The sequence below is a fragment of the Somniosus microcephalus genome, chromosome 9 (genome assembly GCF_052327205.1).
Source record: "Somniosus microcephalus isolate GS21.2 chromosome 9, FLI_Smic_1.0, whole genome shotgun sequence".
NCBI lineage: Eukaryota > Metazoa > Chordata > Chondrichthyes > Squaliformes > Somniosidae > Somniosus > Somniosus microcephalus.
The window spans coordinates 55,599,541-55,625,125 of record NC_140995.1 but is presented as its reverse complement, the minus strand read 5'-3'; the positions used below and the strand labels follow the sequence as shown (position 1 = coordinate 55,625,125).

Sequence of the window (25,585 nt, the reverse complement as noted above, 5' to 3'; positions counted from 1 at the left end):
TTGAGGATGAGTTCATTGAGTGTATTAGGGATGGGTTTCTTGAGCAGTATGTAACTGAACCAACCAGGGGGCAAGCAACCTTAGATCTGGTCCTGTGTAACGAGACAGGATTAATTAAAAATGTCCTAGTAAAGGATCCCCTTGGAATGAGTGACCATAACATGGTTGAATTCCATATTCAGTTAGAGGGTGAGGAGGCTGTATCTCAAACAAGCGTGCTAAGCTTGAATAAAGGAGACTATGAAGGTATGAGAGCGGAATTGAGTAAAGTGGATTGGGAAAATAGGTTAAAGGATAAGACGATACATGATCAGTGGTGTACATTTAAGGAGTTATTTTACAAATTCCAAAAAAAGTATATTCCACTGAGAAAAAAAGGGTGTAAAAGAAAAGACAGCCATCCGTGGCTAAGTAAAGAAATTAAGGATAGTATTCGACTAAAAACAAGGGCATATAAGGTAGCCAAATCTAGTGGGAGGATAGAGGATTGGGAAAACTTTAAAAGACAGCAAAAAATAACAAAAAGATTGATTAAGAAAGGGAAGATACATTATGAAAGTAAATTAGCAAAAAATATAAAGACAGATAGTAAGAGTTTTTATAGTTATATAAAAAGAAAAAGGGTGGCTAAAGTAAATGTTGGTCCCTTAGAGGATGAGACTGGGAAATTAATGGTGGGAAATATGGAGATGGCAAAAACACTGAATGAATATTTTACATCAGTCTTTACAGTAGAGGACACCAAGAATATCCCAACACTTGACAAGCAGGGGGCTATAGGGGGGGGAGGAGCTAAATACGATTAAAATCACTAAGGAAGTAGTACTTGGTAAAATAATGGGACTCAAGGCGGATAAATCACCTGGACCTGATGGCTTACATCCCAGGGTTTTGAGGGAAGTGGCGGTAGGGATTGTGGATGCATTGGTAATAATCTTCCAAAACTCCCTGGACTCAGCAAAGGTCCCGGCAGACTGGAAAACTGCTAATGTAACACCCTTATTTAAAAAGGGCAGTAGACAGAAGGCTGGAAACTATAGACCGGTTAGCCTAACATCTGTGGTAGGTAAAATTTTGGAGTCCATTATTAAGGAGACAGTAACAGGACATTTGGATAATCATAATTTAATAAGACAAAGTCAGCATGGTTTTATGAAGGGGAAGTCATGTTTGACAAATTTGCTGGAGTTCTTTGAGGAAATAACATATAGGGTGGATAAAGGTGAACCAGTGGACGTAGTGTATTTAGACTTCCAAAAGGCATTTGACAAGGTGCCACACAAAAGATTATTGCTTAAGATAAAAAATCACGGGATTGGGGGTAATATTCTGGCATGGATAGAGGATTGGCTATCTAACAGAAGGCAGAGAGTTGGGATAAATGGCTCATATTCAGACTGGCAATCAGTAACCAGTGGTGTTCCGCAGGGGTCAGTGCTGGGTCCCCAACTCTTTACAATCTATATTAACGATTTGGAGGAGGGGACTGAGTGTAACACGTCAAAGTTTGCAGATGATACTAAGATGGGAGGGAAAGTAGTGAGTGAGGAGGACATAAAAAACCTGCAAGGGGACATAGACAGGCTAAGTAAGTGGGCAGAGATTTGGCAGATGGAATACAATACTGGAAAGTGTGAGGTTATGCACTTTGGCAGGAAAAATCGTAGAGCAAGTTATTATCTTAATGGCAAGAAACTGGAAAGTACTGAAGTACAAAGGGATCTGGGGGTCCTGGTGCACGAAACTCAAAAGGTTAGTATGCAGGTGCAGCAAGTGATTAAGAAGGCCAATGGAATGTTGGCTTTCATTGCTAGGGGGATAGAATATAAAAATAGGGAGGTATTGCTTCAGTTGTACAAGGTATTGGTGAGACCGCACCTGGAATACTGCATACAGTTTTGGTGTCCATACTTAAGAAAGGACATACTTGCTCTCGAGTCAGTACAAAGAAGGTTCACTCGATTAATCCCGGGGATGAGGGGATGGACATATGAGGAGAGGTTGAGTAGATTGGGACTCTACTCATTGGAGTTCAGAAGAATGAGAGGCGATCTCATTGAAACATATAAGATTATGAAGGGGTTGGATCGGGTGGATGCAGGGAGGATGTTCCAGATGATGGGTGAAACTAGAACTAGGGGGCATAGTCTTAGAATAAGGGGCTGCTCTTTCAAAACTGAGATGAGGAGGAACTACTTCACTCAGAGGGTGGTAGGTCCATGGAATATGCTGCCCCAAAAAGCTGTCGAAGCTACATCATTACATAAATTTAAAACAGAAATAGACAGTTTCCTAGTAGAAAAGGGAATTAAGGGTTACGGGGAGCGGGCAGGAATTTGGACATGAGTCTAGGTTCGGATAGGTCATGGCCCTGTGGGTAGCGGAGCGGGCCCAGGGGCCGTGTAGCCTGATCCTGCTCCTGTTTTCGTGTGTCTAATGCTGTTAGATTCAGGAGATAGTCCTGTCATAGTGGATTGGCGGTTAGGATCAGATCAGCCATGATCTTATTGAATGGCGGAGCAGGCTCGAGGGGCCAATTGGCCTACTCCTGCTCCTATTTCTTATGTTCTTATGTTCTTATGTAGAATAGATAAGGGAGAACCAGTGGATATGGTGTATTTGGACTTTCAGAAGGCTTTCGATAAGGTCCCGCATAAGAGATTAGCGTGTAAAGTTAAGGCGCATGGGATTGGGGGCAAGGTACTGACTTGGATAGAGAACTGGTTGGCAGACAGGAAGCAAAGAGTTGGAATAAACGGGTCTTTTTCCGAGTGGCAGGCAGTGACTAGTGGGGTACCGCAGGGATCAATCCTAGGACCCCAGCTATTCACAATATATATTAATGATGATCTAGACAAGGGAACTAGATGTAATATCTCCAAGTTTGCAGATGACACAAAGTTGGGTGGACGTGTGTGCTGTGAGGAAGATGCCGAGAAACTCCAGTATGATTTGGACAGGTTGGGTGATTGGGCAGATGCAGTATAATGTGGATAAATGCGAGGTTATCCACTTTGGTGGCAAAAACAGGAAGGCAGATTATCTGAATGGCAATAGATTGGGAGAAGGGGAAGTGCAACAAGACCTGGGTGTCCTTGTGCACCAGTCGCTGAAGGTAAGCATGCAGGTGCAGCAGGCGGTTAAGAAGGCAAATGGTATGTTGGCCTTCGTAGCGAGAGGGCTCGAGTACAGGAACAAGGATGTCTTGCTGCAGTTGTACAGGGCCTTGGTGAGACCACACCTTGAGTATTGTGTGCAGTTTTGGTCGCCTTATCGGAGGAAAGATGTTCTTGCCATGGAGGGAGTGCAGCAAAGATTCACCAGACTGATACCTGGGATGGCAGGAATGACGTATGAGGAGAGATTGGGTCGATTGAGCTTATACTCGCTGGAGTTTAGAAGGACGAGAGGGGATCTCATTGAAACTTATAATATTCTAACAGGACTAGACAGACTAGATGCAGGAAGGATGTTCCCGATGGCTGGGGAGTCCAGAACCAGGGGTCACAGTCTAAGGATAAGGGGTAAGCCATTTAGGACAGAGATGAGAAGGAATTTCTTCACCCAGAGAATGTTGAACCTGTGGCATTCTCTACCACAGAAGGCAATAGAGGCCAATTCATTAAATATATTCAAGAAAGAGTTAGATATATTTCTTAAGGCTAAAGGGATCAAGGGATATGGGGAGAAGGCAGGGACAGGGTACTGAGTTTGGATGATCAGCCATGATCGCATTGAATGGTGGAGCAGGCTCGAGGGGCCGAATGGCCTACTCCTGCTCCTATCTTCCATGTTTCTATGAACTTCCAAAAGGCATTTGATTAGGTTCCATATAAGAGGCTGTTAGCTAAAATTAAAGCTCTAAAATTAAAGCTCATGGAATTGAAGGCAAATTATTGACCTGGTTAGAAGATAGAGAGAAAGAATAATAGCTATGTACTCGAATTGGAAGGAAGTGACCAGTGGTGTCACACAAGGATCTGTGCTGGGGCCTCAACTGTTCACTATACAGTATTTATTAATGACTTAATTAACACAGCAGAGCCAAGTTTGCTGCTGACAAAGATTGGTGGCATAGTAAGCAACGTTCCCTGTGCAGCACTCCAGGGATCCCGCACAACTGGCTTGGCGGCTTTTCAATGTAAAAACTGCACATGCGGGGTCTTTTGAATGGCCCACACAGCGCCTTAAAGGGGCCATGCAATGCCAAAAAAATTTGAGGGAACATTGATAGTAAGTAAACTGAAGCATAAAATTACAAAGAGACATTGATAGATTAGAAGAGTGGGCAAAACTGTGGCAGATGGATTTCAACGCAGGTTAAGTGAGAAATCATCCATTTCAGACCAAAAAAGGATGGATCCGTATTATTCAAATGGTGAAAATTTAGGAACAGTGGAGGTCCAAAGAGATTTAGGGGTCCATGTACACAGATCACTAAAATGTAGTAGTCAGATACAAAAAATGAAAAAGGATGATGAAATGTTAGCCTTTATAACTAGAGTTCTAGAATATAAAAGGAAGTTTTGCTGCAGCTATACAAAGCCCTGGTTAGACCACATCTGGAGCACTGTGTACAGTTCTGGGCACCGCATCTTAGAAAGGATATATTGGCCTCGGAAGGAGCGCAGCATGGATTCACCAGAATGTTACCAAGGCTCCAAGGGTTATTATTCCCTGGAATATAGAAGGTTAAGGGGTGATTTGATTGAGATTTTTTTTTTAGTATTTTGAAAGGAATTGAGAAAGAAACTTTGTTCTGCTGGTGGGGGAAATCTAGGACAAGGGGGATAACCTTAAAATCAGAGCCAGGCCAGTCAGGAGAGAAGTTAGGAAAGGGTCATCGACCTGAAACGTCTCTCTCTACAGAAGCTGCCTGACCTGCTGAGTATTTCCAGCATTTTGTTTTTATTGGAGAAGTTAGGAGATACTTCTTCACGCAAAGCATGATAGAAGTGTGGATCTCTCTCCCACAGAAAGCAGTGGATGCTAGCTCAATTAATAATGTTATATCTGAGAATAATAGATTTGCTAGTCGAGTGCATTCAAGGATTATGGAGCCAAGGCACTGAACAAGCTCCAGGGGCTGAGTGGACTACTCCTATTCCTAGCCATTCCACCTGAAACCCATAGCCTTGACTTAAGATATTACAGAACAAAACGGGGAAGTCCCACTTTATAATAGAGCTCCCCAGCTGCAGCAGTCCCGGTGACTTGTGAAACGTGCCCGCCTCCCCGGGGCTGTGTCTGACCCCCATTGCCCGCGGACTTGCTGCTTTTACTGTACCTGATCCTGGCCGCCACCGCCGCCGGCCTCGGCTTCCTCTGCACTCCCACTTGCTTCCCCTTCCCCGGCTAAGGCAGTCGCTTCCTGGGCGGGCTGCTGCTGTTGCGGCTGCTGCTCCTGCTCCTCTTGCTGGTCCTCCGGCTCCGAATCGCTTTGCCAGGTCGAGTCACATTCCTCCACAGTCGTTGGCTCCCTGACGCTCCAAAACTGCGAATTTCCCATTTACAAGCGGGCACTGCCAAGGAAACCCCCCTCCCCACCCCACAGACAACCGTCCATCGACTCTGGGGTGGCACGGATTTGCTAGCTCGCAGACTTCCCCCTTTTTATAAATACATTTAAAAACACACACACAGTGTAAAGAGCCGGTCAGTATCTGCCAAAGCAGAATATCCCCCTCCTCCCACCAGCAGCAGCAGGAGGAAGCTGGTCAGACACAAATACACCCTCTCTGCAAAGCTAACCAAAACAGAGCTTCTCTTCACAGTAACACTGAGCCGCAATATTGATACATTTCTCCCTGTATCAGTGTCTGCCCATCGCTACCATTCCGCCTATTCCCAATGTCGCAACATCGTTTCCATTTTACCAGATTGTTGCAATAATACTTCCGGGAAAGGCGTATCGCAGCCCACAGAGGAGAGAGAGGCACAAGGTGCTTGCTTTAGGTGTGGGAGCCGGCCAGCGGCATCTGCTGTTTGATTCGATACATTGCAGCGAAATGTTAGATTTATAATTAACTAGCGCACGCGGCGAGGGCGTCAATTTCAGGCAAGGAGAGGTACGAAAAGGAACATTTCAGCAAAATATTGTTTTTATATTGAAACCAATCAGCCCCGAGCCATTGGAAGTTCGAATGACGCGGAGGGGGGGGGGGCAAAATGCACCCTCTCGGAACCCAAATCGTGAAATCTATACCCGCAGAGGTTAATTTTTTGGCAATTTTCCAGGATTTGTCTGGCGTCTCCAGGAATTGCCATCAGGTCACTGATGCCGGCATTTTCTCTGACCACTTCTGTTTACTAGTTATTATAAAAATATTGGAGATGGGGGGGGGGAAATGCTGTTCGACTGACAGTCAAGAATCATCCAATCCGGTAACAAAGAGTCTTTTCTGCATCCAATTGGTGTGGGGAAGGTGGTGTGTGCCCTCAAGAAGGACATGTTGGGCGACCAATGGCAGGAGAGTGGGGCAGTTGGAGGCCAGAGGTCATGTACAGGAACCTCCAGGAATACATCCAACCAGAGCTGGCAATCCTAGAGTACAAATAGGAGGAAGTCATGCTCAAGTAAATGCAGAGAGAGAGTGTTTCCACTTGTGGGGAAGAGCATAACTAGAGGCCATCAATATAAGATAGTCATCAAGAAATGATGGGGCGAAGAGCAAGGGGTGACGGGGTGAAGAACAAGGGGTGACGGGGTGAAGAGCAAAGGGGGAAGAGCAAGGGGAGACAGGGTGAAGAGCAAGGGGTGGCAGGGTGAAGAGCAAGGGGTGATGGGGTGAAGAACAAGGGGTGACGGGGTGAAGAACAAGAGGTGACGGGTTGAAGAGGAAAGGGCAGATGGGGTGAAGAACAAGGGGTGATGGGGTGAAGAGCAAGGGGTGCCGGTGTGAAGAACAAGGGGTGATGGGGTGAAGAACAAGGGGTGACGGATTGAAGAGCAAGGGTTAACGGGCTGAAGAACAAGGGATGATGGGGCGAAGAGCAAGGGGTGATGGGTGAAGAGCAAGGGGTGACGGGGTGAAGAACAAGGAATGATGGGGCAAAGAGCAAGGGGTGATGGGTGAAGAGCAAGTGGTGCCGGGATGAAGAACAAGGGGTGACGTTGTGAAGAACAAGGGATGATGGGGTGAAGAACAAGGGGTAACGCGTGAGGAGCAAGGGGTGATGGGTGAAGAGGAAAGGGTGACGGCGTGAAGAACAAGGGGTGATGGTTGAAGAGCAAGGGCTGACGGGGTGAAGAGCAAGGGGTGATGGGGTAAAGAGCAAGGGGTAACGGGGTGAAGAGCAAGTGGTGCCGGGATGAAGAACAAGGGGTGACGTTGTGAAGAACAAGGGATGATGGGGTGAAGAACAAGGGGTAACACGTGAGGAGCAAGGGGTGATGGGTGAAGAGGAAAGGGTGACGGGGTAAAGAACAAGGGGTGACGGGTCAAGTTCAAGGAGTGCCGGCGTGAAGACCAAGGGCTGACGGGGTGAAGAGCAAAGGGTGACGGGGTGAAGAACAAGGGGTGACGGGGTGAAGAACAAGGGGTAACGAGTGAGCAGCAAGGGGTAATGGGTGAAGAGCAAGTGGTGACGGGGTGAAGAACAAGGGGTGATGGATGAAGAAGAAGGGGTGACAGGTCAAGATCAAGGAGTGTCGGCGTGAAGACCAAGGGCTGACGGGGTGAAGAGCAAGGGCTGACGGGGTGAAGAGCAAGGGGTGCCGGCGCAAAGAACAAGGGGTGATGGGGTGAAGAACAAGGGGTGACGGATTGAAGAACAAGGGTTGATGGGCTGAAGAACAAGCAATGATGGGGCGAAGAGCAAAAGGTGACGGGGTGAAGAACAAGGGGTGACAGGCTGAAGAACAAGGAATGATGGGGCGAAGAGCAAGGGGTGACTGGTGAAGAGCAAGCGGTGACGGGGTGAAGAGCAAGGGGTGCCGGCGTGAAGAACAAGGGGTGACGGGTGAAGAACAAGGGGTAATGAGTGAGGAGCAAGGGGTAATGGGTGAAGAACAAGGGGTGATGGGGTGAAGAACAAGGGGTAATGAGTGAGGAGCAAGGGGTAATGGGTGAAGAGCAAGGGGTGATGGGCTGAAGAACAAGGAATAATGGGGCGAAGAGCAAAGGGTGACGGGGTGAAGATCAAGGGGTGACGGGGTGAAGGACAAGGGGTGACGGGGTGAAGAACAAGGGGTGACGGGGTGAAGAACAAGGGGTGACGGGGTGAAGAACAAGGGGTGACGGGTGAAGAACAAGGGGTAATGAGTGAGGAGCAAGGGGTAATGGGTGAAGAACAAGGGGTGACGGGGTGAAGAACAAGGGGTAATGAGTGAGGAGCAAGGGGTAATGGGTGAAGAGCAAGGGGTGACGGGGTGAAGAACAAAGGTTGACGGGTGAAGAACAAGGGGTGATGGGGTGAAGAACAAGGGGTGACGGGGTGAAGGACAAGGGGTGACGGGGTGAAGAACAAGGGGTGACGGGGTGAAGAACAAGGGGTGACGGGGTGAAGAACAAGGGGTGACGGGTGAAGAACAAGGGGTAATGAGTGAGGAGCAAGGGGTAATGGGTGAAGAACAAGGGGTGACGGGGTGAAGAACAAGGGGTAATGAGTGAGGAGCAAGGGGTAATGGGTGAAGAGCAAGGGGTGACGGGGTGAGGAACAAGGGGTGACGGGGTGAAGAACAAGGGGTAATGAGTGAGGAGCAAGGGGTGAGGGGTGATGATCAAAGGGTGATGGTTGAAGAACAAGGAGTGGCAGGGTGAAGAACAAGAGGTGACGGATTGAAGAACAAGAGGCGACGGGCGGAAGAACAAGGAATGATGGGGCAAAGCGCAAGTGCTGATGGGGTGAAGAACAAGGAGTGACGGGCTGAAGAACAAGGGGTAACGGGTGAGGAGCAAGAGGTGATGGATGAAGAGCAAGGGATGACGGGGTGAAGAACCAGGGTGACGGGTGAAGAACAAAGGTTTGACGGGGTGAAGAACAAGCGGTGATGGGGTGAAGAACAAGGAATGATGGGGTGAAGAACAAGTGGTGACGGGTGAAGATCAAGGGGTGACGGGGTGAAGAGCAAGGGGTGCTGGCGTTAAGAACAAGGGGTGACAGGCTAAAGAACAAGGGGTGACGGGGTGAAGAACAAGGGGTGACGGGGTGAAGAGAACAGGGTGACGGGCGATGATCAAGGGGTGACAGGTTGAAGAACAAGGGGTGGCAGGGTGAAGAACAAGGGGTGACGGGGTGAAGAGCAAGGGGTGATGGGCTGAAAAACAAGCGGTGACGGGGTGAAGAGCAAGGGGTGATGGGGTGAAGAGGAATGGGTAACGGGTGAAGAACAAGGGGTGATGGGGTGAAGAGCAAGGGGAAACGAGTGAGCAGCAAGGGGTAATGGGTGAAGAGCAAGTGGTGACGGGGTGAAGAGCAAGGGCTGACGGGGTGAAGAGCAAGAGCTGACGGGGTGAAGAGCAAGGGGTGACAGGGTGAAGAACAAGGGGTAATGAGTGAGGAGCAAGGGGTAATGGGTGTTGAACAAGGGGTGACAGGGTGAAGAACAAGGGGTGACGGGGTGAAGAGCAAGGGGTGCCGGCGTGAAGAACAACGAATGATGGGGCGAAGAGCAAGGGGTGACGGGTGAAGAGCAAGTGGTGACGGGGTGAAGAACAAGGGGTGATGGGGTGAAGAACAAGGAATGATGGGGCGAAGAGCAAGGGGTGATGGGGTGAAGAGCAAGGGGTGACGGGGTGAAGAGCAAGGAATGATGGGGCGAAGAGCAAGGGGTGATGGGTGAAGAGCAAGGGGTGACGGGGTGAAGAACAAGGAATGATGGGGCGAAGAGCAAGGGGTGACGGGTGAAGAGCAAGGGGTGATTGGGTGAAGAGAACGGGGTGACGGGTGATGATCAAGGGGTGACGGATTGAAGAACAAGGGTTGATGGCTGAAGAACAAGGAATGATGGGGCGAAGAGCAAAGGGTGACGTGTGAAGAACAAGGGGTGACAGGCTGAAGAACAAGGAATGATGGGGCGAAGAGCAAGGGGTGACGGGGTGAAGAACAAGGGGTGACGGGTGAAGATCAAGGGGTGACGGGGTGAAGAGCAAGGGGTGCCGGCGTGAAGAACAAGGGGTGACGGGGTGAAGAACAAGGGGTGACGGGGTGAAGAACAAGGGGTGACGGGTGAAGAACAAGGTTTGATGGGGTGAAGAGCAAGTGGTGATGGGGTGAAGAGCAAGGGGTGATGGGGTGAAGAGAACGGGGTGACGGGTGATGATCAAGGGGTGACGGTTGAAGAACAAGGAGTGGCAGTGTGAAGAACAAGGGGTGTTGGATTGAAGAACAAGGGGTGACGGCTGAAGAACAAGGAATAATGGGGCGAAGAGCAAGGAGTGACGGGGTGAAGATCAAGGGGTGGCAGGGTGAAGAACAAGGGGTGACGGGGTGAAGGACAAGGGGTGACGAGGTGAAGAGCAAGGAGTGAAGGGGTGACGAACAAAGGCTGACGGGTGAAGAACAAGGGGTGACGGGGTGAAGAACAAGGGGTGATGGGGTGAAGAGCAAGGGGTGACGGGTGAAGAACAAGGAATGATGGGGCGAAGAGCAAGGGGTGACGGGCTGAAGAGCAAGGAATGATGGGGCGAAGAGCAAGGGGTGATGGGGTGAAGAGCAAGGGGTGACGGGGTGACGAACAAGGGGTGACAGGTGAAGACCAAGAGGTAACGGGGTGAAGAGCAAGGGGTGCCGGGATGAAGAACAAGGGGTGACGGGGTGAAGAACAAGGGGTGATGGGGTGAAGAACAAGTGGTAACGCGTGAGGAGCAAGGGGTGATGGGTGAAGAAAAAGGGGTGACGGATTGAAGAACAAGGGGTGATGGGCTGAAGAACAAGGAATGATGGGGCGAAGAGCAAGGGGTGACGGCTGAAGAACAAGGGGTGACGGGCTGAAGAACAAGGGGTGGCGAGTGAGCAGCAAGGGGTAATGGGTGTTGAACAAGGGGTGACAGGGTGAAGAACAAGGGGTGATGGGGTGAAGAGCAAGGGGTGACGGGTGAAGAACAAGGGGTGACGGGGTGAAGAACAAGGGGTGACGGGGTGAAGAGCAAGCGGTGACGGGGTGAAGAACAAGGTGATGGCTGAAGAACAAGGAATGATGGGGCGAAGAGTAAGGGGTGATGGGGTGAAGAACAAGGGGTGATGGGGTGAAGAACATGGGTGATGGGGTGAAGAGGAAAGGGCAGATGGGGTGAAGAACAAGGGGTGAAGGTGTGACGAACAAGGGGTGATGGGTGAAGATCAAGGGGTGAAGGGGCGAAGAACAAAGGTTGATGGGGTGAAGAACAAGCGGTGACGGAGTCAAGAACAAGGGGTGACGGGGTGAAGAACAAGGGGTGACAGGGTGAAGAACAAGGGGTGACGGGTGAAGCTCAAGGGGTGACGGGGTGAAGAGCAAGGAGTGCCGGCATGAAGAACAAGGGGTGATGGGGTGAAGAACAAGGGGTGACGGATTGAAGAACAAGGGTTGGGCTGAAGAACAAGTAATGATGGGGTGAAGAGCAAGGGGTGATGGGGTGAAGAGCAAGGGGTGACGGGTGAAGAACAAGGGGTGACGGTGTGAAGAACAAGGGGTGATGGGGTGAAGAACAAGGGGTAACGAGTGAGCAGCAAGGGTTAATGGGTGAAGAGCAAGGGGTGACGGGGTGAAGAGCAAGGGGTAATGGGTGTTGAACAAGGGGTGACAGGGTGAAGAACAAGGGGTGACGGGGTGAAGAACAAGGGGTGACGGGTGAAGAACAAGGGGTGACGGGTGAAGAACAAGGGGTGACGGGGTGAAGAGAACGGGGTGACGTGTGATGATCAAGGGGTGACGGACTGAAGAACAAGGAATGATGGGGCGAAGAGCAAGGGGTGACGGGGTGAAGATCAAGGGGTGACAGGGTGAAGAACAAGTGGTGACGGGTGAAGAACAAGGGGTGACGGGGTGAAGGACAAGAGGCGACGGGTGAAGAACAAGGGGTGATGGGGTGAAGAACAAGGGGTGACGGGGTGAAGAACAAGGGGTGACGGGTTGAAGAGGAAAGGGCTGATGGGGTGAAGAACAAGGGGTGATGGGGTGAAGAGGAAAGGGTGCCGGAGTGAAAAACAAGGGGTGATGGGGTGAAGAACAAGGAATGATGGGGCGAAGAGCAAGGGGTGACGGGGTGAAGAACAAGGGGTGACGGGGTGAAGAGAACAGGGTGACGGGTGATGATCAAGTGGTGACGGGTTGAAGAACAACGGGTGGCAGGTTGAAGATCAAGGGGTGACGGGGTGAAGAACAAGTGGTGACGGGTGAAGATCAAGGGGTGACGGGTGAAGATCAAGGGGTGTCGGGTGAAGATCAAGGGGTGACCGGGTGAAGAGCAAGGGGAGCTGGCGTGAAGAACAAGGGGTGGCAGGGTGAAGAACAAGGGGTGACGGGGTGAAAAACAAGGGATGATGGGGCGAAGAGCAAGCGGTGACGGGTAAGGAGCAAGGGGTGATGGGGTGAAGAGGAATGGGTGACAGGGTTAAGAACAAGGGGTGGCGTGTGACGATCAAGGGGTGACGGGGTGAAGAGTAAGGGGTGCCGGCGTGATGAACAAGGGGTGACGGGGTGAAGAACAAGGGGTGACGGGGTGAAGAACAAGGGGTGACGGGGTGAAGAACAAGGGGTAACGAGTGAGGAGCAAGGGGTAATGGGTGAAGAGCAAGGGGTGACGGGGTGAAGAACAAGGGGTGAGGGGTGATGATCAAAGGGTGACGGTTGAAGAACAAGGAGTGGCAGGGTGAAGAGCAAGGGGTGACGGGTGAAGATCAAGGGGTGACGGGGTGAAGAACAAGTGGTGACGGGCTGAAGAAGAAGGGGTGACGGGGTGAAGAACAAGGGGTAACGAGTGAGCAGCAAGGGGTAATGGGTGAAGAGCAAGTGGTGATGGGGTGCAGAACAAGGGGTGATGGATGAAGAAGAAGGGGTGACGGGTCAAGATCAAGGAGTGCCGGCGTGAAGACCAAGGGCTGACGGGGTGAAGAGCAAGGGCTGACGGGGTGAAGAGCAAGGGGTGACAGGGTGAAGAACAAGGGGTAACGAGTGAGGAGCAAGGGGTAATGGGTGTTGAACAAGGGGTGACAGGGTGAAGAACAAGGGGTGACGGGTGAAGATCAAGGGGTGACGGGGTGAAGAGCAAGGGGTGACGGGGTGAAGAACAAGGGGTGATGGGCTGAAGAACAAGGAATGATGGGGTGAAGAGCAAGGGGTGACGGGTGAAGAGCAAGCGGTGACGGGGTGAAGAACAAGGGGTGATGGGGTGAAGAGCAAGGGGTGACGGGGTGAAGAACAAGGAATGATGGGGCGAAGAGCAAGGGGTGATGGGGTGAAGAGCAAGGGGTGACGGGGTGAAGAACAAGGGGTGACGGGTGACGAACAAGGGGTGACGGGTGAAGATCAAGGGGTGACGGGGTGAAGAGCAAGGGGTGACGGGTGAAGAACAAGGGGTGACGGGTGAAGATCAAGGGGTGACGGGGTGAAGAGCAAGGGGTGCCGGCGTGAAGAAGAAAGGGTGACGGGGTGAAGAACAAGGGGTGACGGGGTGAAGAACAAGGGGTGACGGGTGAAGAACAAGGGGTGATGGGGTGAAGAACAAGGGGTGATGGATTGAAGAACAAGGGGTGACGGGCTGAAGAACAAGGAATAATGGGGCGAAGAGCAAAGGGTGACGGGGTGAAGATCAAGGGGTGACGGGGTGAAGGACAAGGGGTGACGGGGTGAAGAGCAAGGGGTGAAGGGGTGAAGAACAAAGGTTGACGGGTGAAGAACAATGGGTGATAGGGTGAAGAACAAGGGGTGACGGGGTGAAGGACAAGGGGTGACGGGGTGAAGAACAAGGGGTGACGGGGTGAAGAACAAGGGGTGACGGGGTGAAGAAGAAGGGGTGACGGGTGAAGAACAAGGGGTAATGAGTGAGGAGCAAGGGGTAATGGGTGAAGAACAAGGGGTGACGGGGTGAAGAACAAGGGTTAATGAGTGAGGAGCAAGGGGTAATGGGTGAAGAGCAAGGGGTGACGGGGTGAGGAACAAGGGGTGACGGGCTGAAGAACAAGGGGTAATGAGTGAGGAGCAAGGGGTGAGGGGTGATGATCAAAGGGTGATGGTTGAAGAACAAGGAGTGGCAGGGTGAAGAACAAGAGGTGACGGATTGAAGAACAAGAGGCGACGGGCGGAAGAACAAGGAATGATGGGGCAAAGCGCAAGTGCTGATGGGGTGAAGAACAAGGGGTGACGGGTTGAAAAACAAGGGGTAACGGGTGAGGAGCAAGAGGTGATGGATGAAGAGCAAGGGATGACGGGGTGAAGAACCAGGGTGACGGGTGAAGAACAAAGGTTTGACGGGGTGAAGAACAAGCGGTGATGGGGTGAAGAACAAGGAATGATGGGGTGAAGAACAAGTGGTGACGGGTGAAGATCAAGGGGTGACGGGTGAAGATCAAGGGGTGACGGGGTGAAGAGCAAGGGGTGCTGGCGTTAAGAACAAGGGGTGACGGGGTGAAGAACAAGGGGTGACGGGGTGAAGAACAAGGGGTGACGGGGTGAAGAGAACAGGGTGACGGGTGATGATCAAGGGGTGACAGGTTGAAGAACAAGGGGTGGCAGGGTGAAGAACAAGGGGTGACGGGGTGAAGAGCAAGGGGTGATGGGCTGAAAAACAAGCGGTGACGGGGTGAAGAGCAAGGGGTGATGGGGTGAAGAGGAATGGGTAATGGGTGAAGAGCAAGTCGTGACGGGGTGAAGAGCAAGGGCTGACGGGGTGAAGAGCAAGGGCTGACGGGGTGAAGAGCAAGGGGTGACAGGGTGAAGAACAAGGGGTAACGAGTGAGGAGCAAGGGGTAATGGGTGTTGAACAAGGGGTGACAGGGTGAAGAACAAGGGGTGACGGGGTGAAGAGCAAGGGGTGCCGGCGTGAAGACCAAGGGCTGACGGGGTGAAGAGCAAGGGCTGACGGGGTGAAGAACAAGGGGTAACGAGTGAGCAGCAAGGGGTAATGGGTGAAGAGCAAGTGGTGACGGGGTGAAGAGCAAGGGCTGACGGGGTGAAGAGCAAGGGGTGACAGGGTGAAGAACAAGGGGTAACGAGTGAGGAGCAAGGGGTAATGGGTGTTGAACAAGGGGTGACAGGGTGAAGAACAAGGGGTGACGGGGTGAAGAGGAAGGGGTGCCGGCGTGAAGAACAACGAATGATGGGGCGAAGAGCAAGGGGTGACGGGTGAAGAGCAAGCGGTGACGGGGTGAAGAACAAGGGGTGATGGGCTGAAGAACAAGGAATGATGGGGCGAAGAGCAAGGGGTGATGGGGTGAAGAGCAAGGGGTGACGGGGTGAAGAGCAAGGAATGATGGGGTGAAGAGCAAGGGGTGATGGGTGAAGAACAAGGAATGATGGGGCGAAGAGCAAGGGGTGACGGGTGAAGAGCAAGGGGTGACGGGGTGAAGAACAAGGGGTGATTGGGTGAAGAGAACGGGGTGACGGGTGATGATCAAGGGGTGACGGATTGAAGAACAAGGGTTGATGGGCTGAAGAACAAGGAATGATGGGGCGAAGAGCAAAGGGTGACGGTGTGAAGAACAAGGGGTGACAGGCTGAAGAACAAGGAATGATGGGGCGAAGAGCAAGGGGTGATGGGGTGAAGAACAAGGGGTGACGGGTGAAGATCAAGGGGTGACGGGGTGAAGAGCAAGGGGTGCCGGCGTGAAGGCCAAGGGGTGACGGGGTGAAGAACAAGGGGTGACGGGGTGAAGAACAAGGGGTGACGGGTGAAGAACAAGGTTTGATGGGGTGAAGAGCAAGTGGTGATGGGGTGAAGAACAAGCGGTGATGGGGTGAAGAGCAAGGGGTGATGGGGTGAAGAGAACGGGGTGACGGGTGATGATCAAGGGGTGACGGTTGAAGAACAAGGAGTGGCAGTGTGAAGAACAAGGGGTGATGGATTGAAGAACAAGGGGTGACGGGCTGAAGAACAAGGAATAATGGGGCAAAGAGCAAGGGGTGACGGGGTGAAGATCAAGGGGTGGCAGGGTGAAGAACAAGGGGTGACGGGGTGAAGGACAAGGGGTGACGAGGTGAAGAGCAAGGGGTGAAGGGGTGAAGAACAAAGGCTGACGGGTGAAGAACAAGGGGTGACGGGGTGAAGAACAAGGGGTGATGGGGTGAAGAGCAAGGGGTGACGGGTGAAGAACAAGGAATGATGGGGCGAAGAGCAAGGGGTGACAGGCTGAAGAGCAAGGAATGATGGGGCGAAGAGCAAGGGGTGACGGGGTGATGAACAAGGGGTGACAGGTCAAGACCAAGAGGTAACGGGGTGAAGAGCAAGGGGTGCCGGGATGAAGAACAAGGGGTGATGGGGTGAAGAACAAGGGGTGATGGGGTGAAGAACAAGTGGTAACGCGTGAGGAGCAAGGGGTGATGGGTGAAGATCAAGGGGTGAAGGGGCGAAGAACAAAGGTTGATGGGGTGAAGAACAAGCGGTGACGGAGTCAAGAACAAGGGGTGACGGGGTGAAGAACAAGGGGTGACAGGGTGAAGAACAATGGGTGACGGGTGAAGCTCAAGGGGTGACGGGGTGAAGAGCAAGGGGTGCCGGCGTGAAGAACAAGGGGTGATGGGGTGAAGAACAAGGGGTGACGGATTGAAGAACAAGGGTTGACGGGCTGAAGAACAAGGAATGATGGGGCGAAGAGCAAGGGGTGACGGGGTGAAGAACAAGGGGTGACGGTGTGAAGAACAAGGGGTGATGGGTGAAGAACAAGGGGTAACGAGTGAGCAGCAAGGGGTAATGGGTGAAGAGCAAGGGGTGACGGGGTGAAGAGCAAGGGGTGACAGGGTGAAGAACAAGGGGTAACGAGTGAGGAGCAAGGGGTAATGGGTGTTGAACAAGGGGTGACAGGGTGAAGAACAAGGGGTGATGGGGTGAAGAGCAAGGGGTGACGGGTGAAGAACAAGGAATGATGGGGCGAAGAGCAAGGGGTGACGGGCTGAAGAGCAAGGAATGATGGGGCGAAGAGCAAGGGGTGACGGGGTGAAGAACAAGGGGTGACGGGTGAAGAACAAGGGGTGATGGGTGAAGAACAAGGGGTGACGGGGTGAAGAGAACGGGGTGACGTGTGTTGATCAAGGGGTGACGGGTTGACGAAGAAGGGGTAACGGGTGAGGAGCAAGGGGTGATGGATGAAGAGCAAGGGATGACGGGGTGAAGAACAAGGGGTGATGGATTGAAGAACAGGGGTGACAGGCTGAAGAACAAGGAATGATGGGGCGAAGAGCAAGGGGTGACGGGGTGAAGATCAAGGGGTGACAGGGTGAAGAACAAGTGGTGACGGGTGAAGAACAAGGGGTGACGGGGTGAAGAACAAGGGGTGACGGGTTGAAGAGGAAAGGGCTGATGGGGTGAAGAACAAGGGGTGATGGGGTGAAGAGGAAAGGGTGCCGGAGTGAAAAACAAGGGGTGATGGGGTGAAGAACAAGGAATGATGGGGCGAAGAGCAAGGGGTGACGGGGTGAAGAACAAGGGGTGACGGGGTGAAGAGAACGGGGTGACGGGTGATGATCAAGTGGTGACGGGTTGAAGAACAACGGGTGGCAGGGTGAAGAACAAGTGGTGACGGGTGAAGATCAAGGGGTGACGGGTGAAGATCAAGGGGTGTCGGGTGAAGATCAAGGGGTGACGGGGTGAAGAGCAAGGGGAGCTGGCGTGAAGAACAAGGGGTGGCAGGGTGAAGAACAAGGGGTGACGGGGTGAAAAACAAGGGATGATGGGGCGAAGAGCAAGCGGTGACGGGTAAGGAGCAAGGGGTGATGGGGTGAAGAGGAATGGGTGACAGGGTTAAGAACAAGGGGTGGCGTGTGACGATCAAGGGGTGACGGGGTGAAGAGTAAGGGGTGCCGGCGTGATGAACAAGGGGTGAGGGGTGATGATCAAAGGGTGACGGTTGAAGAACAAGGAGTGGCAGGGTGAAGAGCAAGGGGTGACGGGTGAAGATCAAGGGGTGACGGGTGAAGAACAAGTGGTGACGGGGTGAAGAACAAGGGGTAACGAGTGAGCAGCAAGGGGTAATGGGTGAACAGCAAGTGGTGACGGGGTGCAGAACAAGGGGTGATGGATGAAGAAGAAGGGGTGACGGGTCAAGATCAAGGAGTGCTGGTGTGAAGACCAAGGGCTGACGGGTTGAAGAGCAAGGGGTGACAGGGTGAAGAACAAGGGGTAACGAGTGAGGAGCAAGGGGTAATGGGTGTTGAACAAGGGGTGACAGGGTGAAGAACAAGGGGTGACGGGTGAAGATCAAGGGGTGACGGGGTGAAGAGCAAGGGGTGACGGGTGAAGAACAAGGAATGATGGGGTGAAGAGCAAGGGGTGACGGGTGAAGAGCAAGCGGTGACGGGGTGAAGAACAAGGGGTGATGGGGTGAAGAGCAAGGGGTGACGGGGTGAAGAACAAGGAATGATGGGGCGAAGAGCAAGGGGTGATGGGGTGAAGAGCAAGGGGTGACGGGGTGAAGAACAAGGGGTGACGGGTGACGAACAAGGGGTGACAGGTGAAGAACAAGGGGTGACGGGTGAAGAACAAGGGGTGACGGGTGAAGATCAAGGGGTGACGGGGTGAAGAGCAAGGGGTGCCGGCGTGAAGAAGAAAGGGTGACGGGGTGAAGAACAAGGGGTGACGGGGTGAAGAACAAGGGGTGACGGGGTGATGATCAAGGGGTGACGGTTGAAGAACAAGGAGTGGCAGGGTGAAGAACAAGGGGTGATGGATTGAAGAACAAGGGGTGACGGGCTGAAGAACAAGGAATAATGGGGTGAAGAGCAAAGGGTGACGGGGTGAAGATCAAGGGGTGACGGGGTGAAGGACAAGGGGTGACGGGGTGAAGAGGAAGGGGTGAAGGGGTGAAGAACAAAGGTTGACGGGTGAAGAACAAGGGGTGATGGGGTGAAGAACAAGGGGTGACGGGGTGAAGGACAAGGGGTGACGGGGTGAAGAGCAAGGGGTGAAGGGGTGAAGAACAAAGGTTGACGGGTGAAGAGCAAGGGGTGACGGGTGAAGAACAAGGGGTGACGGGGTGAAGAACAAGGGGTGACGGGCGGCTGAGGAACAAGGAATGATGGGGCGAAGAGCAAGGGGTGACGGGGTGAAGAGCAAGGGGTGACGGGGTGAAGAGCAAGGGGTAACGAGTGAGGAGCAAGGGGTAATGGGTGTTGAACAAGGGGTGACAGGGTGAAGAACAAGTGGTGACGGGGTGAAGAACAGGGGGTGACGGGGTGAAGAACAAGGGGTGATGGCTGAAGAACAAGGAATGATGGGGCGAAGAGCAAGGGGTGACGGGGTGAAGAGCAAGGGGTGACGGGGTGAAGAGCAAGGGGTGACGGGTGAAGAACAAGGAATGATGGGGCGAAGAACAAGGGGTGATGGGGTGAAGAGCAAGGGGTGACGGGTGAAGAACAAGGAATGATGGGGCGAAGAGCAAGGGGTGATGGGGTGAAGAGCAAGGGGTGACGGGGTGAAGAACAAGGGGTGACGGGGTGAAGAACAAGGAATGATGGGGCGAAGAGCAAGGGGTGACGGGGTGAAGAACAAGGAATGATGGGGTGAAGAACAAGGGGTGAAGGTGTGACGAACAAGGGGTGATGGGTGAAGATCAAGGGGTGACGGGTGAAGAACAAGGGGTGACAGGGTGAAGAACAAGGGGTGACGGGTGAAGAACAAGGGGTGACGGGTGAAGCTCAAGGGGTGACGGGGTGAAGAGCAAGGGGTGCCGGCGTGAAGAACAAGGGGTGATGGGGTGAAGAACAAGGGGTGACGGATTGAAGAACAAGGGTTGACGGGCTGAAGAACAAGGAATGATGGGGCGAAGAGCAAGGGGTGATGGGGTGAAGAGCAAGGGGTGACGGGGTGAAGAACAAGGGGTGATGGTGTGAAGAACAAGGGGTGATGGGGTGAAGAACAAGGGGTAACGAGTGAGCAGCAAGGGGTAATGGGTGAAGAGCAAGTGGTGACGGGGTGACGAACAAGGGGTGATGGGTGAAGAACAAGGGGTAACGAGTGAGGAGCAAGGGGTAATGGGTGTTGAACAAGGGGTGACAGGGTGAAGAACTAGGGGTGACGGGGTGAAGAACAAGGAATGATGGGGCGAAGAGCAAGGGCTGATGGGGTGAAGAGCAAGGGGTGACGGGTGAAGAACAAGGAATGATGGGGCGAAGAGCAAGGGGTGATGGGGTGAAGAACAAGGGGTGACGGGGTGAAGAACAAGGGGTGACGGGGTGAAGAACAAGGGGTGACGGGGTGAAGAGAACGGGGTGACGTGTGATGATCTAGGGTTGACGGGGTGAAGAACAAGGGGTAACGAGTGAGCAGCAAGGGGTAATGGGTGAAGAGCAAGGGGTGACGGGGTGAAGAACAAGGGTTGAGGGGTGATGATCAAAGGGTGACGGGCTGAAGAACAAGGAGTGGCAGGGTGAAGAACAAGGGGTAACGAGTGAGCAGCAAGGGGTAATGGGTGAAGAGCAAGTGGTGACGGGGTGAAGAACAAGGGGTGATGGGTGAAGAAGAAGGGGTGACGGGTCAAGATCAAGGAGTGCCGGCGTGAAGACCAAGGGCTGACGGGGTGAAGAACAAGGGGTAACGAGTGAGGAGCAAGGGGTAATGGGTGTTGAACAAGGGGTGACAGGGAGAAGAACAAGGGGTGACGGGTGAAGAGCAAGGGGTGACGGGGTGAAGAACAAGGGGTGATGGCTGAAGAACAAGGAATGATGGGGCGAAGAGCAAGGGGTGATGGGGTGAAGAGCAAGGGGTGACGGGGTGAAGATCAAGGGGTGACGGGGTGAAGAACAAGGAATGATGGGGCGAAGAGCAAGGGGTGATGGGGTGAAGAGCAAGGGGTGACGGGGTGAAGATCAAGGGGTGACGGGGTGAAGAGCAAGGAGTGACGAGTGAAGAACAAAGGGTGACGGGTGAAGATCAAGGGGTGACGGGGTGAAGAGCAAGGGGTGACGGGGTGAAGAACAAGGGGTGATGGGGTGAAGAGAACGGGGTGACGGGTGATGATCAAGGGGTGACGGTTGAAGAACAAGGAGTGGCAGGGTGAAGAACAAGGGGTGATGGATTGAAGAACAAGGGGTGACGGGCTGAAGAACAAGGAATAATGGGGCGAAGAGCAAAGGGTGACGGGGTGAAGAACAAGGGGTGACGGACTGAAGAACAAGGAATGATGGGGCGAAGAGCAAGGGGTGACGGGGTGAAGATCAAGGGGTGACAGGGTGGAGAACAAGGGGTGATGGGGTGAAGGACAAGGGCTGATGGGGTGAAGAACAAGGGGTGAAGGTGTGAAGAACAAGGGGTGACGGGGTGAAGAACAAGGGGTGACGGGCTGAGGAACAAGGAATGCTGGGGCGAAGAGCAAGGGTTGATGGGGTGAAGAGGAAGGGGTAACGGGTGAGGAGCAAGGGGTGATGGGGTGAAGAAGAATGGGTGACAGGGTGAAGAAGAAGGGGTGATGGGGTGAAGAACAAGGGGTGACTGGGTCAAGAACAAGGGGTGATGGGGTGAAGAACAAGGGGTGATGGGGTGAAGAACAAGGAATGATGGGGCGAAGAGCAAGGGGTGACGGGGTGAAGAACAAGGGGTGACGGGGTGAAGAGAACGGGGTGACAGGTGATGATCAAGTGGTGACGGGTTGAAGAACAACGGGTGGCAGGGTGAAGATCAAGGGGTGACGGGGTGAAGAACAAGTGGTGACGGGTGAAGATCAAGGGGTGACGGGTGAAGATCAAGGGGTGTCGGGTGAAGATCAAGGGGTGACGGGGTGAAGAGCAAGGGGAGGTGGCGTGAAGAACAAGGGGTAACGAGTGAGGAGCAAGGGGTAATGGGTGACGAGCAAGGGGTGACGGGGTGAAGAACAAGAGGCGACGGGCAGAAGAACAAGGAATGATGGGGCAAAGCGCAAGTGCTGATGGGGTGAAGAGCAAGGGGAGCTGGCGTGAAGAACAAGGGGTGACGGGTGATGATCAAAGGGCGACGGGTTGAAGAACAAGGAATGATGGGGCGAAGAGCAAGGGGTGATGGGGTGAAGAGCAAGGGGTGAGAGGGTGAAGAACAAGGGGTGATGGGGTGAAGAACAAGGGGTGATGGGGTAAAGAGCAAGGGGTGACGGGTGAAGAACAAGGGGTGACGGGGTGAAGAACAAGGGGTGACGGGGTGAAGAACAAGGGATGACGGGGTGAAGAACAAGGGGTGACGGGGTGAAGAACAAGGGGTAACGAGTGAGGAGCAAGGGGTCATGGGTGGAGAGCAAGGGGTGACGGGGTGAAGAACAAGGGGTGAGGGGTGATGATCAAAGGGTGATGGTTGAAGAACAAGGAGTGGCAGGGTGAAGAACAAGAGGTGACAGATTGAAGAACAAGAGGTGACGGGCTGAAGAACAAGGAATGATGGGACGAAGAACAAGGGGTGATGGGGTGAAGAACAAGGGGTGATGGGGTGAAGAACAAGGGGTGACGGGTGAAGATCAAGGGGTGACGGGGTGAAGAACAAGGGGTGACGGGTGAAGAACAAGGGGTGACGGGGTGAAGATCAAGGGGTGACGGGATGAAGTGCAAGGGGTGACGGGTGAAGAACAAGGGGTGACGGGGTGAAGAATAAGGGGTGACGGGGTGAAGAGAATGGGGTGACGGGTGATGATCAAGGGGTGACGGGTGTGTATTAATTTCTTTGTGGGTTCAATGATGAGACATTTATGAAAGAGAATGGCCTAGAAATTCACTTTGGGGCGGCCAGCTCGCTCGCGCCCAAAAGTTAGCGCTGGGCGGGGAGCCATTAGCGATCATCAGATATTCAGTGTTTGCGCCCCAATTCGGAACCGGGCGCTATACCAGGGTGTGCCCGCCTCCGCTTGGGGCGCTGACACTGAATTTCAGCGCTCTTGGCGCCGCTGCGCCAGCCGCTGCGGAGCGGCAGGCTGCGGTACTGCAGGCCTCCTCCTTCTCTTAAGGGGGAGCTGCCTGCAACGGGGAGATCGCCGCTGGAGAGTGCCGGCAAATGAGCCCGGCACCACGGAGAAGTGCCGGGTTCGCGGAAAGCAGCCGGCAATGCCGCGGGGGGGGGGTGGAGGAGGCCGGGGAAGGAGGTGCGGGCAGGCGGCCGCCGAAAAAGTGGCCGGCCGCACCTTCCCCTTTAAAGCGCCCCACTAAGGCTACAGCGCGGCCCCGTTCTCTGGTCGCTGTTTGCGGCCGCTTCGGAGGAGGCAGCCGCTACTAAATATGGGGATCGGGCCGGTTTCGGGGCGGAACCGGGGCACTGCGCACACCGATGACGTCATCGGTGCCGGCGCAGCGCTAACGGCTACCGCCGCCAATACCGCTGCGCTGAATATCAGCGCAAACTCATTTTTGGCGCAGAAGCCCTCTTTAGGCGGTAACTGGCCGCAAAGCTGGCAGCGCCTTAATGAATTTCTAGGCCAATGTCTTTTAATCTAAAGCTTTGTTCAACTCTTTTATACAGCTTTTACAGGAGACACCCTGCTAGTCTGCATCTAGAACGAAACCGAAACTAAACTAACTGCCTTGCTTCTCTCGGTCACATGCTCTCTGCTGGTCAGGCACAAGCAATCAATACATGCAATCATGCTACTAAGGCATCATAATCGAACAGGCAAATACCATCTCTATTTGCTGATATCATTACATCTCCTTTTCTTAAAACAAAAGTATTTTACTTTTAACTAACAACATGTTTTCTTTGTATTAATCTGCATTTTAACTGTAACACTTAATGAACTTACATTATCATTATCATGATCAAGGTTTTTTAACCTTGCTTTGTGTGTTCACATGAAATATGTCAATACACTAGAACTTGAAGAAAGAATAAGATAACATTACTTCCTTCTATAACAATAGTCCTTAAATTTGCTCAATGAGTCTCTCAGGAGGCTTCACGTGTCTTGAGGATTTTCTGATTGATTGTCCTTGAATCTGAGTTGTTGCCTCAGATGATTGGTTCTCAGCTGTGTGATCAGGTTGTTCAACAGTATCAGTCTCTTGACCTGCTGTGGCTGGTCCCATGAGAAGATCTCGACGATTTCTTCTCAGAACAGCACCCTCATCTGTCTGAATGGTGTATGATCTTGGTTGAACTTCACTCAGGACAGTTCCCTTCTGAGTCCATGTGTTTGTTTTGTCTTTGAACCTTACTTGGTCACTAGTGTGGAGTTCAGGTAGGTTTTGTGTTCCTCTGTCATAGTAGTACTTTTGCTTTTCTTTCTGTTGTTCTTTGAACTTCCTCACTTTCTCCCCCTCTTTTGTTTTCAGGAGGTTCTCTGGGATGGGTAGGTTTGACCTTAGCCGACGTCCCATCAGGAGTTGGGCTGGTGACATACCACACTCGAGCGGCGTTGTGCGGTATACAAGCATGCTCTGGTAGAAGTCAGTTCCACTGTCTTTTGCCTTGTACATCCGTCTTTTCACTGTGTTTGCGGGCTCTCCTGGGTCAACAGCTCTGGACAACGTGTCTGCTGTATCCATCAGCTTACCCGGTGTGTACGCAACATTCAGTTCATCATAGACTGTCTCTCCTTCACTTTCCACAACAAGGACTCTCTTTACCAGGTTCAGTCTCTCACAGGCTTTTAAACCTAGTATGGCTTGCACATCCTTTGGCACCACGATTAATGCTAGCGTGTGCTCTCTGTCCTTGTGTGTTACTTTGACAATGCATCTTCCTTTCACTGGTATATCAGTACCTGAGTATCCTGTCACTTTCACTTTTATTCCATGTATCTTTGGTCTGGGTCTAATTTTCTTAAAATCAGTCTCTGATATCACATTAACTTGTGCTCCAGTATCCAATTTAAATGGAATGTGTATGTCATTCACTTTTAGTGTCAACATCCAGTCTCTTTCTTCTTTTTTGTTTTCAGACACAACATCTACATTGAACTCCTCTATGTCGCTTTCATCTACTGCATGGACCTTGCTTTGTTGCGCTTGGTTCTTACAGCAACGGGCATAATGGTTGTTTTTGTTGCAACTATTGCATTTTTTACCATATGCTGGACACTTTTTTGGTGGATGCTGTGTACCGCATTGACTACATGACTTTCGATTGTCCCTTTCATTTTCGTTCGCTGGCCACGCCTCTTTTTTCACATTGGTGCTCGTTTTGTTAAACGGTTTGTATCCGTTCTTTCTCACTGCATCCACGTTGCAGCTACTGTCACTGAACAGCTCCTTTGCCTGCAACTTCACGGTCTCTGCAGCCCTACACAGTGCTATGGCTTTTCGCAGGTCTAGATCTTGCTCTCTTAGCAGTCTTTCCCTTAGACCATTATCTGGAATACCACACACCAGTCTGTCTTTTATCAGCGAGCCTGTCAGTCCCCCAAATTCAGACGATTTGCTTCTGTTTCTCAGTTCAGTCACATACTGATCAATAGTCTCACCCGTTTTCTGTACACATGTGAAAAATCTGTGCCTCTCAAACGTCACGTTATGTTTAGGTATGCAGTAGGCCTCAAACTGTTCCATTATTTTATCTAGCTTCATTTT

At 52.3% G+C, this 25,585-nt stretch overlaps 1 protein-coding gene across 1 annotated transcript in view; it reads right to left on the bottom strand.

Annotated features, from left to right (window-relative positions):
* ogfrl1 (opioid growth factor receptor-like 1) overlaps positions 1 to 6,053 on the bottom strand; it is a 93,599-nt gene extending 87,546 nt beyond the window's left edge. The window contains exon 1 of the mRNA XM_085996581.1: positions 5,288 to 6,053. Within this exon, the coding sequence (XP_085852707.1) occupies positions 5,288 to 5,509 (222 nt within the window). The 5' untranslated portion in view covers positions 5,510 to 6,053. The remainder of the gene's footprint in view (positions 1 to 5,287) is intronic.
* Between the last annotated feature and the right edge of the window lie 19,532 nt (positions 6,054 to 25,585).